Genomic DNA, 15,000 nt, shown 5'->3' with positions numbered 1-15,000 from the left:
TATACAGATAGAGGGGGCAGCACTCATCTATAAAGATAGAGGGGGCAGCACTCAACTATACAGATAGAGGGGGGCGGCAGTCATCTATACAGATAGAGGGGGGCGGCAGTCATCTATACAGATAGAGGGGGCAGCACTCAACTATACAGATAGAGGGGGGCGGCAGTCATCTATACAGATAGAGGGGGGCAGCACTCAACTATACAGATAGAGGGGGGGCAGCACTCAACTATACAGATAGAGGGGGGCAGCACTCAACTATACAGATAGAGGGGGGCGGCACTCAACTATACAGATAGAGGGGGGCGGCACTCAACTATACAGATAGAGGGGGGCGGCACTATACAGATAGGGGAGGGGGCACTATACAGATAGGAGGGGGGCACTATACAGATAGGAGGGGGGCACTATACAGATAGGAGGGGGCACTATACAGATAGGAGGGGGGCACTATACAGATAGAGGAGGGGGGGCACTATACAGATAGAGGAGGGGGGCACTATACAGATAGGAGGGGGGCACTATACAGATAGGAGGGGGGCACTATACAGATAGAGGAGGGGGCACTATACAGATAGGAGGGGGGCACTATACAGATAGGGGGGGGCACTATACAGATAGGGGAGGGGGCACTATACAGATAGGAGGGGGGCACTATACTGATAGGAGGGGGGCACTATACAGATAGGAGGGGGGCACTATACAGATAGGAGGGGGGCACTATACATATAGGGGGGGCACTTCACTGCCCCTCCTGGTATATCTCCCAGTGACTATGATCTGTCCATCTTACTTGTTTGGCTTCAGGCGTTGAAGAGCACTCTGGGATTTCCTCTGATTAAGTTTGAGGACGCGGTTATTGATCTGGATCCTTACACCAGAGTTCATCCCTATGAATCCCGAGAATTCATCATCAATGACGTTCTGAAACACTTCCAGGAGGTGAGCCGGGGCTGCTGGGATATACAGTGTCCATAGACTGGGCCAATCAGGGCCCCCCCCCCCCTGGACCCTATCAATCTGTCCCCCCCCCCCTGGACCCTATCAATCTGCCCCACCCCCCCTGCCCCCCCTGGACCCTATCAATCTGCCCCCCCCCGGACCCTATCAATCTGTCCCCCCCCCCCCCCTGTGACCTATCAATCTGGACCCTATCAATCTGTCCCCCCCCCTGGACCCTATCAATCTGTCCCCTTCCCTGGACCCTATCAATCTGCCCCCCCCCCCCTGGACCCTATCAATCTGCCCCCCCCCCCCTGGACCCTATCAATCTGCCCCCTTCCCTGGACCCTATCAATCTGCCCCCCCCCCCCCCCTGGACCCTATCAATCTGCCCCCCCCCGGACCCTATCAATCTGCCCCCCCCCCCGGACCCTATCAATCTGCCCCCCCCCCCTGGACCCTATCAATCTGCCCCCCCCCTGCACCCTATCAATCTGCCCCCCCCCTGGACCCTATCAATCTCCCCCCTCCCCCCTGGACCCTATCAATCTTCCCCCCCCCCCTGGACCCTATCAATCTGCCCCCCCCCCTGGACCCCCCCCCCTGGACCCTATCAATCTGCTCCCCCCCTGGACCCTATCAATCTGCCCCCCCCTGGACCCTATCAATCTGCCCCCCCCCCCTGGACCCTATCAATCTGCCCCCCCCCCCCTGGACCCTATCAATCTGCCCCCCCCCCTGGACCCTATCAATCTGCCCCCCCCCCTGGACCCTATCAAACTGCCCCCCCCCCTGGACCCTAACAATCTTCCCCCCCCCCCCCCTGGACCCTATCAATCTTCCCCCCCCCCCCCTGGACCCTATCAATCTGCCCCCCCCCCTGGACCCTATCAATCTTTCCCCCCCCTGGACCCTCTTAATCTGTCCCCCCCCCCCTGGACCCTATCAATCTGTCCCCCCCCCCCTGGACCCTATCAATCTGCCCCCCCCCTGGACCCTATCAATCTGTCCCCCCCCCTGGACCCTATCAATCTGCCCCCCCCCCCCTGGACCCTATCAATCTGCCCCCCCCCCCTGGACCCTATTAATCTGCCCCCCCCCCTGGACCCTATTAATCTGCCCCCCCCCCCTGGACCCTATCAATCTGCCCCCCCCCCTGGACCCTATCAATCTGCCCCCCCCCTGGACCCTATCATCTGCCCCCCCCCTGGACCCTATCAATCTGTCCCCCCCCCCTGGACCCTATCAATCTGTCCCCCCCCCCTGGACCCTATCAATCTGTCCCCCCCCCTGGACCCTATCAATCTGTCCCCCCCCCCCCCCCCCCCTGGACCCTATCAATCTGCCCCCCCCCTGGACCCTATCAATCTGTCCCCCCCCCCCCTGGACCCTATCAATCTGTCCCCCCCCCCCCTGGACCCTATCAATCTGCCCCCCCCCCTGGACCCTATCAATCTGCCCCCCCCCCTGGACCCTATTAATCTGCCCCCCCCCCTGTACCCTATCAATCTGCCCCCCCCCTGGACCCTATCAATCTGCCCCCCCCCCCTGGACCCTATCAATCTGTCCCCCCCCCCTGGACCCTATCAATCTGTCCCCCCCCCCTGGACCCTATCAATCTGTCCCCCCCCCCCCTGGACCTATCAATCTGTCCCCCCCCCTGGACCCTATCAATCTGTCCCCCTCCCCTGGACCCTATCAATCTGCCCCCCCCTGGACCCTATCAATCTGCCCCCCCTGGACCCTATCAATCTGTCTCCCCCCCCCTGGACCCTATCAATCTGTCCCCCCCCCTGGACCCTATCAATCGGCCCCCCCCCTGGACCCTATCAATCTGTCCCCCCCCTGGACCCTATCAATCTGTCCCCCTCCCCTGGACCCTATCAATCTGCCCCCCCCTGGACCCTATCAATCTGCCCCCCCCCCTGGACCCTATCAATCTGTCTCCCCCCCCCCTGGACCCTATCAATCTGTCCCCCCCCCTGGACCCTATCAATCTGTCCCCCCCCCTGGACCCTATCAATCTGTCCCCCCCCCCTGGACCCTATCAATCTGTCCCCCCTCCTGGACCCTATCAATCTGCCCCCCTTTCTATGGATCTATGTGGTGTATACTGGCTGTGTATATGGTGTGTACTCTCTCTGTATATGGTGTGTACTCTCTCTGTATATGGTGTATACTCTCTCTGTATATGGTGTGTACTCTCTCTGTATATGGTGTATACTCTCTCTGTATATGGTGTATACTGGCTGTGTATATGGTGTATACTGGCTGTGTAAATGGTGCATACTCTCTCTGTATATGGTGTATACTCTCTCTGTATATGGTGTATACTCTCTCTGTATATGGTGTATACTCTCTCTGTATATGGTGTGTACTCTCTCTGTATATGGTGTATACTCTCTCTGTATATGGTGTATACTCTCTCTGTATATGGTGTATACTCTCTCTGTATATGGTGTGTACTCTCTCTGTATATGGTGTGTACTCTCTCTGTATATGGTGTGTACTCTCTCTGTATATGGTGTGTACTCTCTCTGTATATGGTGTGTACTCTCTGTATATGGTGTGTACTCTCTCTGTATATGGTGTATACTCTCTCTGTATATGGTGTATACTGGCTGTGTATATGGTGTATACTGGCTGTGTATATGGTGTATACTCTCTCTGTATATGGTGTGTACTCTCTCTGTATATGGTGTATACTGGCTGTGTATATGGTGTGTACTCTCTCTGTATATGGTGTATACTGGCTGTGTATATGGTGTATACTGGCTGTGTATATGGTGTATACTGGCTGTGTATATGGTGTATACTCTCTCTGTATATGGTGTGTACTCTCTCTGTATATGGTGTGTACTCTCTCTGTATATGGTGTATACTCTCTCTGTATATGGTGTGTACTCTCTCTGTATATGGTGTATACTGGCTGTGTATATGGTGTATACTCTCTCTGTATATGGTGTGTACTCTCTCTGTATATGGTGTGTACTCTCTCTGTATATGGTGTGTACTCTCTCTGTATATGGTGTATACTCTCTCTGTATATGGTGTATACTCTCTCTGTATATGGTGTATACTCTCTCTGTATATGGTGTATACTCTCTCTGTATATGGTGTATACTCTCTCTGTATATGGTGTGTACTGGCTGTGTATATGGTGTATACTGGCTGTGTATATGGTGTGTACTCTCTCTGTATATGGTGTATACTCTCTGTATATGGTGTATACTCTCTGTATATGGTGTATACTGGCTGTGTATATGGTGTATACTGGCTGTGTATATGGTGTATACTGGCTGTGTATATGGTGTATACTCTCTCTGTATATGGTGTATACTCTCTCTGTATATGGTGTATACTGGCTGTGTATATGGTGTGTACTTTCTCTGTATATGGTGTATACTGGCTGTGTATATGCCCCCCCCCTGGACCCTATCAATCTGTCCCCCCCCCCTGGACCCTATCAATCTGTCCCCCCCCCCCTTGGACCCTATCAATCTGCCCCCCCCCCTGGACCCTATCAATCTGCCCCCCCCCTGGACCCTATTAATCTGCCCCCCCCCCTGGACCCTATTAATCTGCCCCCCCCCCCCCTGGACCCTATCAATCTGCCCCCCCCCTGGACCCTATCAATCTGCCCCCCCCCCCTGGACCCTATCAATCTGCCCCCCCCCCCTGGACCCTATCAATCTGCCCCCCCCCCCTGGACCCTATCAATCTGTCCCCCCCCCCTGGACCCTATCAATCTGTCCCCCCCCCCCCTGGACCCTATCAATCTGTCCCCCCCCCTGGACCCTATCAATCTGCCCCCCCCCCCCTGGACCCTATCAATCTGCCCCCCCCCTGGACCCTATCAATCTGCCCCCCCCCCCTGGACCCTATCAATCTGTCCCCCCCCCCCGTGGACCCTATCAATCTGCCCCCCCCCCCTGGACCCTATCAATCTGCCCCCCCCTGGACCCTATTAATCTGCCCCCCCCCTGGACCCTATCAATCTGGCCCCCCCTGGACCCTATCAATCTGGCCCCCCCTGGACCCTATCAATCTGCCCCCCCCTGGACCCTATCAATCTGTCCCCCCCCCCCCCCCCCTGGACCCTATCAATCTGTCCCCCCCCCCCCTGGACCCTATCAATCTGTCCCCCCTCCTGGACCCTATCAATCTGCCCCCCTTTCTATGGATCTATGTGGTGTATACTGGCTGTGTATATGGTGTGTACTCTCTCTGTATATGGTGTATACTCTCTCTGTATATGGTGTATACTCTCTCTGTATATGGTGTATACTCTCTCTGTATATGGTGTGTACTCTCTCTGTATATGGTGTATACTCTCTCTGTATATGGTGTGTACTCTCTCTGTATATGGTGTATACTCTCTCTGTATATGGTGTGTACTCTCTCTGTATATGGTGTATACTCTCTCTGTATATGGTGTATACTCTCTCTGTATATGGTGTGTACTGGCTGTGTATATGGTGTATACTCTCTCTGTATATGGTGTATACTCTCTCTGTATACGGTGTATACTGGCTGTGTATATGGTGTATACTGGCTGTGTATATGGTGTATACTGGCTGTGTATATGGTGCATACTCTCTCTGTATATGGTGTATACTCTCTCTGTATATGGTGTATACTCTCTCTGTATATGGTGTATACTCTCTCTGTATATGGTGTGTACTGGCTGTGTATATGGTGTATACTGGCTGTGTATATGGTGTATACTGGCTGTGTATATGGTGTATACTCTCTCTGTATATGGTGTGTACTCTCTCTGTATATGGTGTATACTGGCTGTGTATATGGTGCATACTGGCTGTGTATATGGTGTATACTCTCTCTGTATATGGTGTATACTGGCTGTGTATATGGTGCATACTCTCTCTGTATATGGTGTGTACTCTCTCTGTATATGGTGCATACTCTCTCTGTATATGGTCCATACTCTCTCTGTATATGGTGTATACTCTCTCTGTATATGGTGTATACTCTCTCTGTATATGGTGTGTACTCTCTCTGTATATGGTGTATACTCTCTCTGTATATGGTGTGTACTCTCTCTGTATATGGTGTATACTCTCTCTGTATATGGTGTATACTGGCTGTGTATATGGTGCATACTCTCTCTGTATATGGTGTGTACTCTCTCTGTATATGGTGCATACTCTCTCTGTATATGGTCCATACTCTCTCTGTATATGGTGTATACTCTCTCTGTATATGGTGTATACTCTCTCTGTATATGGTGTGTACTCTCTCTGTATATGGTGTATACTCTCTCTGTATATGGTGTGTACTCTCTCTGTATATGGTGTGTACTCTCTCTGTATATGGTGTATACTCTCTCTGTATATGGTGTGTACTGGCTGTGTATATGGTGTATACTGGCTATGTATATGGTGTATACTCTCTCTGTATATGGTGTGTACTCTCTCTGTATATGGTGTATACTGGCTGTGTATATGGTGTATACTGGCTGTGTATATGGTGCATACTGGCTGTGTATATGGTGTATACTCTCTCTGTATATGGTGTGTACTCTCTCTGTATATGGTGTATACTCTCTCTGTATATGGTGTGTACTCTCTCTGTATATGGTGTATACTCTCTCTGTATATGGTGTATACTGGCTGTGTATATGGTGTATACTGGCTGTGTATATGGTGTATACTCTCTCTGTATATGGTGTGTACTCTCTCTGTATATGGTGTATACTGGCTGTGTATATGGTGTATACTCTCTCTGTATATGGTGTGTACTCTCTCTGTATATGGTGTATACTCTCTCTGTATATGGTGTGTACTGGCTGTGTATATGGTGTATACTGGCTGTGTATATGGTGTGTACTCTCTCTGTATATGGTGTATACTCTCTCTGTATATGGTGTATACTGGCTGTGTATATGGTGTATACTGGCTGTGTATATGGTGTGTACCCTCTCTGTATATGGTGTATACTCTCTCTGTATATGGTGTGTACTGGCTGTGTATATGGTGTATACTGGCTGTGTATATGGTGTATACTCTCTCTGTATATGGTGTATACTCTCTCTGTATATGGTGTATACTGGCTGTGTATATGGTGTATACTGGCTGTGTATATGGTGTGTACTCTCTCTGTATATGGTGTATACTCTCTCTGTATATGGTGTGTACTGGCTGTGTATATGGTGTATACTGGCTGTGTATATGGTGTATACTCTCTCTGTATATGGTGTGTACTCTCTCTGTATATGGTGTGTACTGGCTGTGTATATGGTGTATACTGGCTGTGTATATGGTGTATACTTGCCATGTGATGGCGCCCCCCGCAGTTCTCACCCGCCTCCCTCTCTCCTAGGAATTACTCAGTCAAGCAGCAAAGATTTTGGGTTCTGTAGATTTCCTGGGGAATCCGATGGGTCTGCTGAACGATGTGTCCGAGGGAGTGTCCGGTCTTATCAAGTACGGGAACGTGGGCGGCCTAATCCGGAACGTCACTCATGGCGTCTCCAACTCTGCGGCAAAGGTAAGTGTGTCCGATGACTGCACGCCAACACAGCAAGGAGGTGACAGCGCGCCCCACACCCAGTTGACGGCACGACCCACACACCGAGGAGGTGACAGCATGCCCCACACCCAGGTGACGGCACGCCCCACACCCAGATGACAGCACGCCCTACACACCGAGGAGGTGACAGCGCGCCCCACACCCAGGAGACGGCACGCCCCACATCCAGGTGACGGCACGCCCCACACCCAGATGACAGCACGCCCTACACACCGAGGAGGTGACAGCGCGCCCCACACCCAGGAGACGGCACGCCCCACATCCAGGTGACGGCACGCCCCACACCCAGATGACAGCACGCCCTACACACCGAGGAGGTGACAGCATGCCCCACACCCAGGTGACGGCACGCCCCACACCCAGATGACAGCACGCCCTACACACCGAGGAGGTGACAGCGCGCCCCACACCCAGGAGACGGCACGCCCCACATCCAGGTGACGGCACGCCCCACACACCGAGGAGGTGACAGCATGCCCCACACCCAGGTGACGGCACGCCCCACACCCAGGTGACGGCACGCCCCACACCCAGGTGACGGCACGCCCCACACCCAGGTGACGGCACGCCCCACACCCCGAGGAGGTGACAGCATGCCCCACACCCAAGTGACGGCATGCCCCACACCCAGGTGACGGCACGCCCCACACCCAGGTGACAGCACGCCCTACACACCGAGGAGGTGACAGCACGCCCTACACAGCAAGGAGGTGACAGCACGCTCCACACCCAGGTGACAACACGCCCCACACCCAAGTGACAGCACGCCCCACACCCAGGTGACAGCACGCCCTACACTTAGGTGACAGCACGCCCCACACCCAGGTGGTCACTGTAAGGGAAATGGTAAGCGGCCTGTGCGCCTGCCCAGAGCTCCCCATCCCCACAGATAGGAAGAGACCTTTACCGCAATTCAGCCAATAGGGAAGCGAATGATTGACCTTTCCTGGTGTCTTGTAGAGACCTGACTGACATCTGACAACCATAGAGAGTCCTCTATAAGTAATGGCTGCTTTCCTGTAGAAGCCAACGTGCCTGCAGTGGTCGCTGTCGCTGGTCAGTGTGTGGGCGCTGTCGCTGGTCAGTGTGTGGGCGCTGTCGCTGGTCAGTGTGTGGGCGCTGTCGCTGGTCAGTGTGTGGGCGCTGTCGCTGGTCAGTGTGTGGGCGCTGTCGCTGGTCAGTGTGTGGGCGCTGTCGCTGGTCAGTGTGTGGGCGCTGTCGCTGGTCAGTGTGTGGGCGCTGTCGCTGGTCAGTGTGTGGGCGCTGTCGCTGGTCAGTGTGTGGGCGCTGTCGCTGGTCAGTGTGTGGGCGCTGTCGCTGGTCAGTGTGTGGGCGCTGTCGCTGGTCAGTGTGTGGGCGCTGTCGCTGGTCAGTGTGTGGGCGCTGTCGCTGGTCAGTGTGTGGGCGCTGTCGCTGGTCAGTGTGTGGGCGCTGTCGCTGGTCAGTGTGTGGGGTCTCTGCAGATCTGTATTAGGGAGTGTAATGGGGGGCAGTCAGAGCTGTATGGTGAGGGTATAAAAAAGGGGGGCAATCAGATTTGTATTGGGGGTATAATCCAGCTGGGGGGCATCAGATTTGTATTGGGGGTATAATATAGCTGGAGGGCAATTAGATGTGTCCGCTGGGGAGTACAGCAGTGTCGCGGTTGCACCTGTTATGTATACACTTTGCTTATGTCTTTGCAGATTATTGTATATAGGGGATACAGCTGGGGACGGCTGTATATAGGGGGGGATACGAGCTGGGGACGGCTGTATATAGGTGGATACGGGCTGGGGACGGCTGTATATATTGGGATACAAGCTGGGGACGGGTGTATATAGGGGGATACGGGCTGGGGACGGCTGTATATGGGGATACGGGCTGGGGATGGCTGTATATAGGGGGGGATACTGGCTGGGGACGGCTGTATATAGGGGGGGGATACGGGCTGGGGACGGCTGTATATAGGGGGATACGGGCTAAGGACGGCTGTATATAGGGGGATACGGGCTGGAGACGGCTGTATATAGGGGATACGGGCTGGGGACGGCTGTATATAGGGGATACGGGCTGGGGACGGCTGTATATAGGTGGATACCGGCTAAGGACGGCTGTATTTAAAGGATACAGGCTGGGGACGCCTGTATATAGGGGGATATGGGCTTATTGGGATACGGGCTGGAGACGGCTGTATATAGGGGATACGGGCTAGGGACGGCTGTATATAGGGGGATACAGCTGGGGACGGCTGTATATAGGGGGATACAGGCTGGGGACGGCTGTATATAGGGGGATACGGGCTAGGGGCGGCTGTATATAGGGGGATACGGGCTGGGGACGGCTGTAAATAGGGGGGGAAACGGGCTGGGGACTTCTGTATATAGGGGGATACGGGCTGGGGACGGCTGTATATAGGGGATACGGGCTGGGGACGGCTGTATATAGGGGGATACGGGCTAAGGACGGCTGTATATAGGGGGATACGGGCTAAGGACGGCTGTATATAAGGGGATACAGGCTGGGGACGCCTGTATATAGGGGGATATGGGCTTATTGGGATACGGGCTGGGGACTGCTGTATATAGGGGATACAGACTGGGGACTGCTGTATATAGGGGATACGGGCTGGGGACGGCTGTATATAGGGGATACGGGCTAGGGACGGCTGTATATAGGTGGATACGGGCTGGGGACGGCTGTATATAGGGGGATACGGGCTGGGGACGACCGTATATAGGGGATACGGGCTGGGGACGGCCGTATATAGGGGGATACGGGCTGGGGACGGCCGTATATAGGGGATACGGGCTGGGGACGGCTGTATATAGGGGAATACGGGCTAAGGACGGCTGTATATAGGGGATACAGACTGGGGACTGCTGTATATAGGGGATACGGGCTGGGGACGGCTGTATATAGGGGATACGGGCTGGGGACGGCTGTATATAGGGGATACGGGCTAGGGACGGCTGTATATAGGGGGATACGGGCTAAGGACGGCTGTATTTAAAAGATACAGGCTGGGGACGCCTGTATATAGGGGGATATGGGCTTATTGGGATACGGGCTGGAGACGGCTGTATATAGGGGATACGGGCTAAGGACAGCTGTATATAGGGGGATACGGGCTGGGGACGGCTGTATATAGGGGGATACGGGCTAAGGACGGCTGTATATAGGGGGATACGGGCTGGGGACGGGTGTATATAGGGGGATACAGCTGGGGACGGCTGTATATAGGGGGGGATACGAGCTGGGGACAGCTGTATATAGGGGGATACGGGCTGGGGACGGCTGTATATGGGGGGATACGGGCTGGGGACGGCTGTATATAGGGGGGATATGGGCTGGGGACGGCTGTATATAGGGGGATACGGGCTGGGGACGGCTGTATATAGGGGATATGGGCTGGGGACGGCTGTATATAGGGGGATACGGGCTAAGGACGGCTGTATATAGGGGATACGGGCTGGGGACGGCTGTATATAGGGGGATACGGGCTGGGGACTTCTTTATATAGGGGGATACGGGCTAAGGACGGCTGTATATAGGGGGATACGGGCTAAGGACGGCTGTATATAGGGGGATACGGGCTAAGGGCGGCTGTATATAGGGGGATACGGGCTGGGGACGGCTGTATTTAGGGGGATACGAGCTAAGGGCGGCTGTATATAGGGGGATACGGGCTGGGGACGGCTGTATATAGGGGGATACGGGCTGGGGACGGCTGTATATAGGGGGATAGGGGCTGGGGACGGCTGTATATAGGGGGATACAGCTGGGGACGGCTGTATATAGGGGGATACGGGCTAAGGACGGCTGTATATAGGGGATACGGGCTGGGGACGGCTGTATATAGGGGGATACGGGCTGGGGACGGGTGTATATAGGGGATACGGGCTGGGGACATCTGTATATAGGGGATACGGGCTGGGGACGCCTGTATTTAGGGGGATACGGGCTGGGGACGGCTGTATATAGGGGGGATACGGGCTGGGGACGGCTGTATATAGGGGGGATACGGGCTGGGGACGGCTGTATATAGGGGGATACGGGCTGGGGACGGCTGTATATAGGGGATACGGGCTGGGGACTGCTGTATATAGGGGGATAGGGGCTAAGGACGGCTGTATATAGGGGGATACAGCTGGGGACGGCTGTATATAGGGGGATACAGCTGGGGACGGCTGTATATAGGGGGATACGGGCTGGGGACGGCTGTATATAGGGGATACGGGCTGGGGACTGCTGTATATAGGGGGATAGGGGCTAAGGACGGCTGTATATAGGGGGATACAGCTGGGGACGGCTCTGGAGAAGCAGGGGTTAACGTGTCTGGTTCTCGTGTTATCTGCTGGGAGTATTAGTTGTGTTTAATAAAGCCGTTGCCCTCTGGGTGAACCCGCCGTGACTCTACACTTGGGGTCATTCCAAGTTCAGGCTTTGGACTTTTGACTGCCTTGTGTGTGAGCAGCGCCTGCCGGGAGGACTATTCAGCCTGTAAGACTAAACCATTGCCAGCAGGCACCTGCTGAGAGCGCTGCTCCGGGGGTCAGAGATAAGCCCGGCAGGGGGACCTCTACAGGATAAGCAATAGGATGTCCCTTATAATGGTGGCTGATAACATCGAGGTAACAGCGCTCCCCTCTGCACACAGGCTTAGGTCCCTATTACACGGGACGATTATCGTGCAAAAATTGTTAAATCGTTCGAATTTAAACGATAATCGTTCTGTGTAATTGCAGGCAAAGATCGAAAAATCGTTGGTATGTCGTTGATCGTTTATTTAGATCTGATCCTAAAATTATCGCTAATCGTTCGCTGTAATTCCACGTTGGTTCGCTCAAGTTCCGCATCTCAAGTTCACTAATCGTTGAGTGTAATTGCTCATTGTTCATTGTTTTTCTGGGATCAGAAGGAATAAACGATTATAGTAACGATCGCAATAATGATTGTAGTAACGATCGTAACTAACGATTATCGTTCTGTGTAATATGGTGACCGATTTCAGGTTAATGATAAACAATCTTGTTTGCGATTGTTAGTCGTTAATCATTAAAAATCGCTCAGTGTAATAGGACCCTTAGGCTTTTTTTAGGTTTTGGTCAGAATTGTGCGTTTTTTATCCTCCCAATAATCATCCGCTCTCGGTTTACATCGTTCTGTGAACGGACAGAGGTCGCCGATCATCCAAGACGAGGAGCAGGACAGAGGTCACCGATCATCCAAGACGAGGAGCGGGACAGAGGTCACCGATCATCCAAGACGAGGAGCGGGACAGAGGTCACCGATCATCCAAGACGAGGAGCAGGACAGAGGTCACCGATCATCCAAGACGAGGAGCAGGACAGAGGTCACCGATCATCCAAGACGAGGAGCGGGACAGAGGTCACCGATCATCCAAGACGAGGAGCGGGACAGAGGTCACCGATCATCCAAGACGAGGAGCGGGACAGAGGTCACCGATCATCCAAGACGAGGAGCGGGACAGAGGTCACCGATCATCCAAGACGAGGAGCAGGACAGAGGTCACCGATCATACAGGACGCCGAGCAGGACAGAGGTCACCGATCATACAGGACGCCGAGCAGGACAGAGGTCACCAATCATCCAAGACAATGGCGGTACAGAGCGAGCGTGCACTACGAGAAACCTTGCACAACACCTCCTTCCTTTTAGTGATGAGTTGGGGTCTCACTACTTAGCCCGCCACCAATCCGAAGTCTTCTGAATCGGCTATATTGTTGTTATAATACCACACACAACCTAAGGACAGGGGTGGCGCTGTTTTTGCAGTAAATTAGCGGTGTTATTTCTAATCCTGGAGAACCCCTTCAAATGCGATTAATGTCACAAGCCACACTGAATGTCCAGGGAGAGCCGGAAGATGAGACCACAGGCCGCGTTGCCTGCAGGGACCTTAGTAGCAGGTTGTAATAATCCTGCGCCCTCCCTGGTGCCGGTGGTATATTATACTATATATGTGTGTGTGTGTGTATATAGGTCATGTGCCCTCGTATCTGCTGCTGATCTCCATTCTGCTGAGCGTCTTATCCGGCCTCCGTTCTGCTGAGTGTCTTATCCGGCCTCCGCTCTGCTGAGTGTCTTATCCGGCCTCCGCTCTGCTGAGCGTCTTATCCGGCCTCCGCTCTGCTGAGCGTCTTATCCGGCCTCCATTCTGCTGAGCGTCTTATCCGGCCTCCATTCTGCTGAGCGTCTTATCCGGCCTCCATTCTGCTGAGCGTCTTATTCGGCCTCCATTCTGCTGAGCGTCTTATCCGGCCTCCATTCTGCTGAGCGTCTTATCCGGCCTCCATTCTGCTGAGCGTCTTAATCCGGCCTCCATTCTGCTGAGCGTCTTATCCGGCCTCCATTCTGCTGAGCGTCTTATCCGGCCTCCATTCTGCTGAGCGTCTTAATCCGGCCTCCATTCTGCTGAGCGTCTTAATCTGGCCTCCATTCTGCTGAGCGTCTTAATCTGGCCTCCATTCTGCTGAGCGTCTTATCCGGCTTCCATTCTGCTGAGCGTCTTATCCGGCCTCCATTCTGCTGAGCGTCTTATCCGCCCTCCGTTCTGCTGAGCGTCTTATCCGGCCTCCATTCTGCTGAGCGTCTTATCCGCCCTCCGTTCTGCTGAGCGTCTTATCCGGCCTCCGCTCTGCTGAGCGTCTTATCCGGCCTCCGCTCTGCTGAGCGTCTTATCCGGCCTCCGCTCTGCTGAGCGTCTTATCCGGCCTCCGCTCTGCTGAGCGTCTTATCCGGCCTCCGTTCTGCTGAGCGTCTTATCCGGCCTCCGCCTGGATGGAAGTGACTTCATATACTCCAGCTTTTGTGTGCGACCTCCGACCCCAGCACTTCTCTTCGGTTTTTTCCCCTTTCATCGGGACTTCTCACCCAGATTAGATGGATTTTCAAACTGGAATTTACAAAGGAAACGGAGAGCGCGGAGAGCCTGACTCATTACACCTGGTGGAAGCTGCTGGAATGGCCGGGGGGGCCTGACTCATTACACCTGTGTACACACTCTGTAGACATCACGCGGTCTCCCTGCCCCGGCCCTGCTAATCCCGTTAGCACCAATTATTGCTCTGATTACAGGGGACGTATTATCGGCTAATTGTTTGCCTGCACCTCGGCTGAGAGTCCAGAGGTCAGGCAGAGGTCACCGAGAGCTCCTGGCGAATGTTTGGAAGTTTCTTCATTCCATGAGAGGATTTTCCTCGCATCCAGACGCATTGGGGCCTGGATGAGGGGTCTGCTATATCCCGGTGGTCCTCCATCCAGGGGTCCCACCCCACCAGTGGGTAGCTATCCACCAGGGCCTGGGGATCTCTGCTGTGCAGGGGGCATCTGCTGGGTATACCCCTTTAAGGGTTGGTTAGAATTAGGGCAGAAAATGCTGTGGTTTAACTCTCCAAGAACATCATCTGTCCGTGTTTTTAATGTGTATGGGGACCTGGCCGCTTAGGCCGAGTGCCAGGAGCCATGGATAGAGATGGTATAAGCTGGGGCCAGAGGTCAGAT

The 15,000-nt window shown here is 53.9% G+C and overlaps 1 protein-coding gene across 2 annotated transcripts in view; it reads left to right on the top strand.

Moving 5' to 3' along the window:
- The window catches only part of VPS13D (vacuolar protein sorting 13 homolog D), a 372,238-nt gene that overhangs the window by 301,752 nt on the left and 55,486 nt on the right, over window positions 1-15,000 (top strand). For both annotated transcript variants that reach the window (XM_069948224.1, XM_069948223.1), the window contains 2 exons: window positions 808-942; window positions 7,285-7,452. In XM_069948224.1, the coding sequence (XP_069804325.1) occupies window positions 808-942; window positions 7,285-7,452 (303 nt within the window). The remainder of the gene's footprint in view (window positions 1-807; window positions 943-7,284; window positions 7,453-15,000) is intronic.

Source organism: Dendropsophus ebraccatus, chromosome 12 (genome assembly GCF_027789765.1).
Source record: "Dendropsophus ebraccatus isolate aDenEbr1 chromosome 12, aDenEbr1.pat, whole genome shotgun sequence".
Taxonomy (NCBI): Eukaryota; Metazoa; Chordata; class Amphibia; order Anura; family Hylidae; genus Dendropsophus; species Dendropsophus ebraccatus.
Note: the sequence above shows the minus strand (reverse complement) of the source record. Positions and strands in the feature narration are given on the sequence as shown.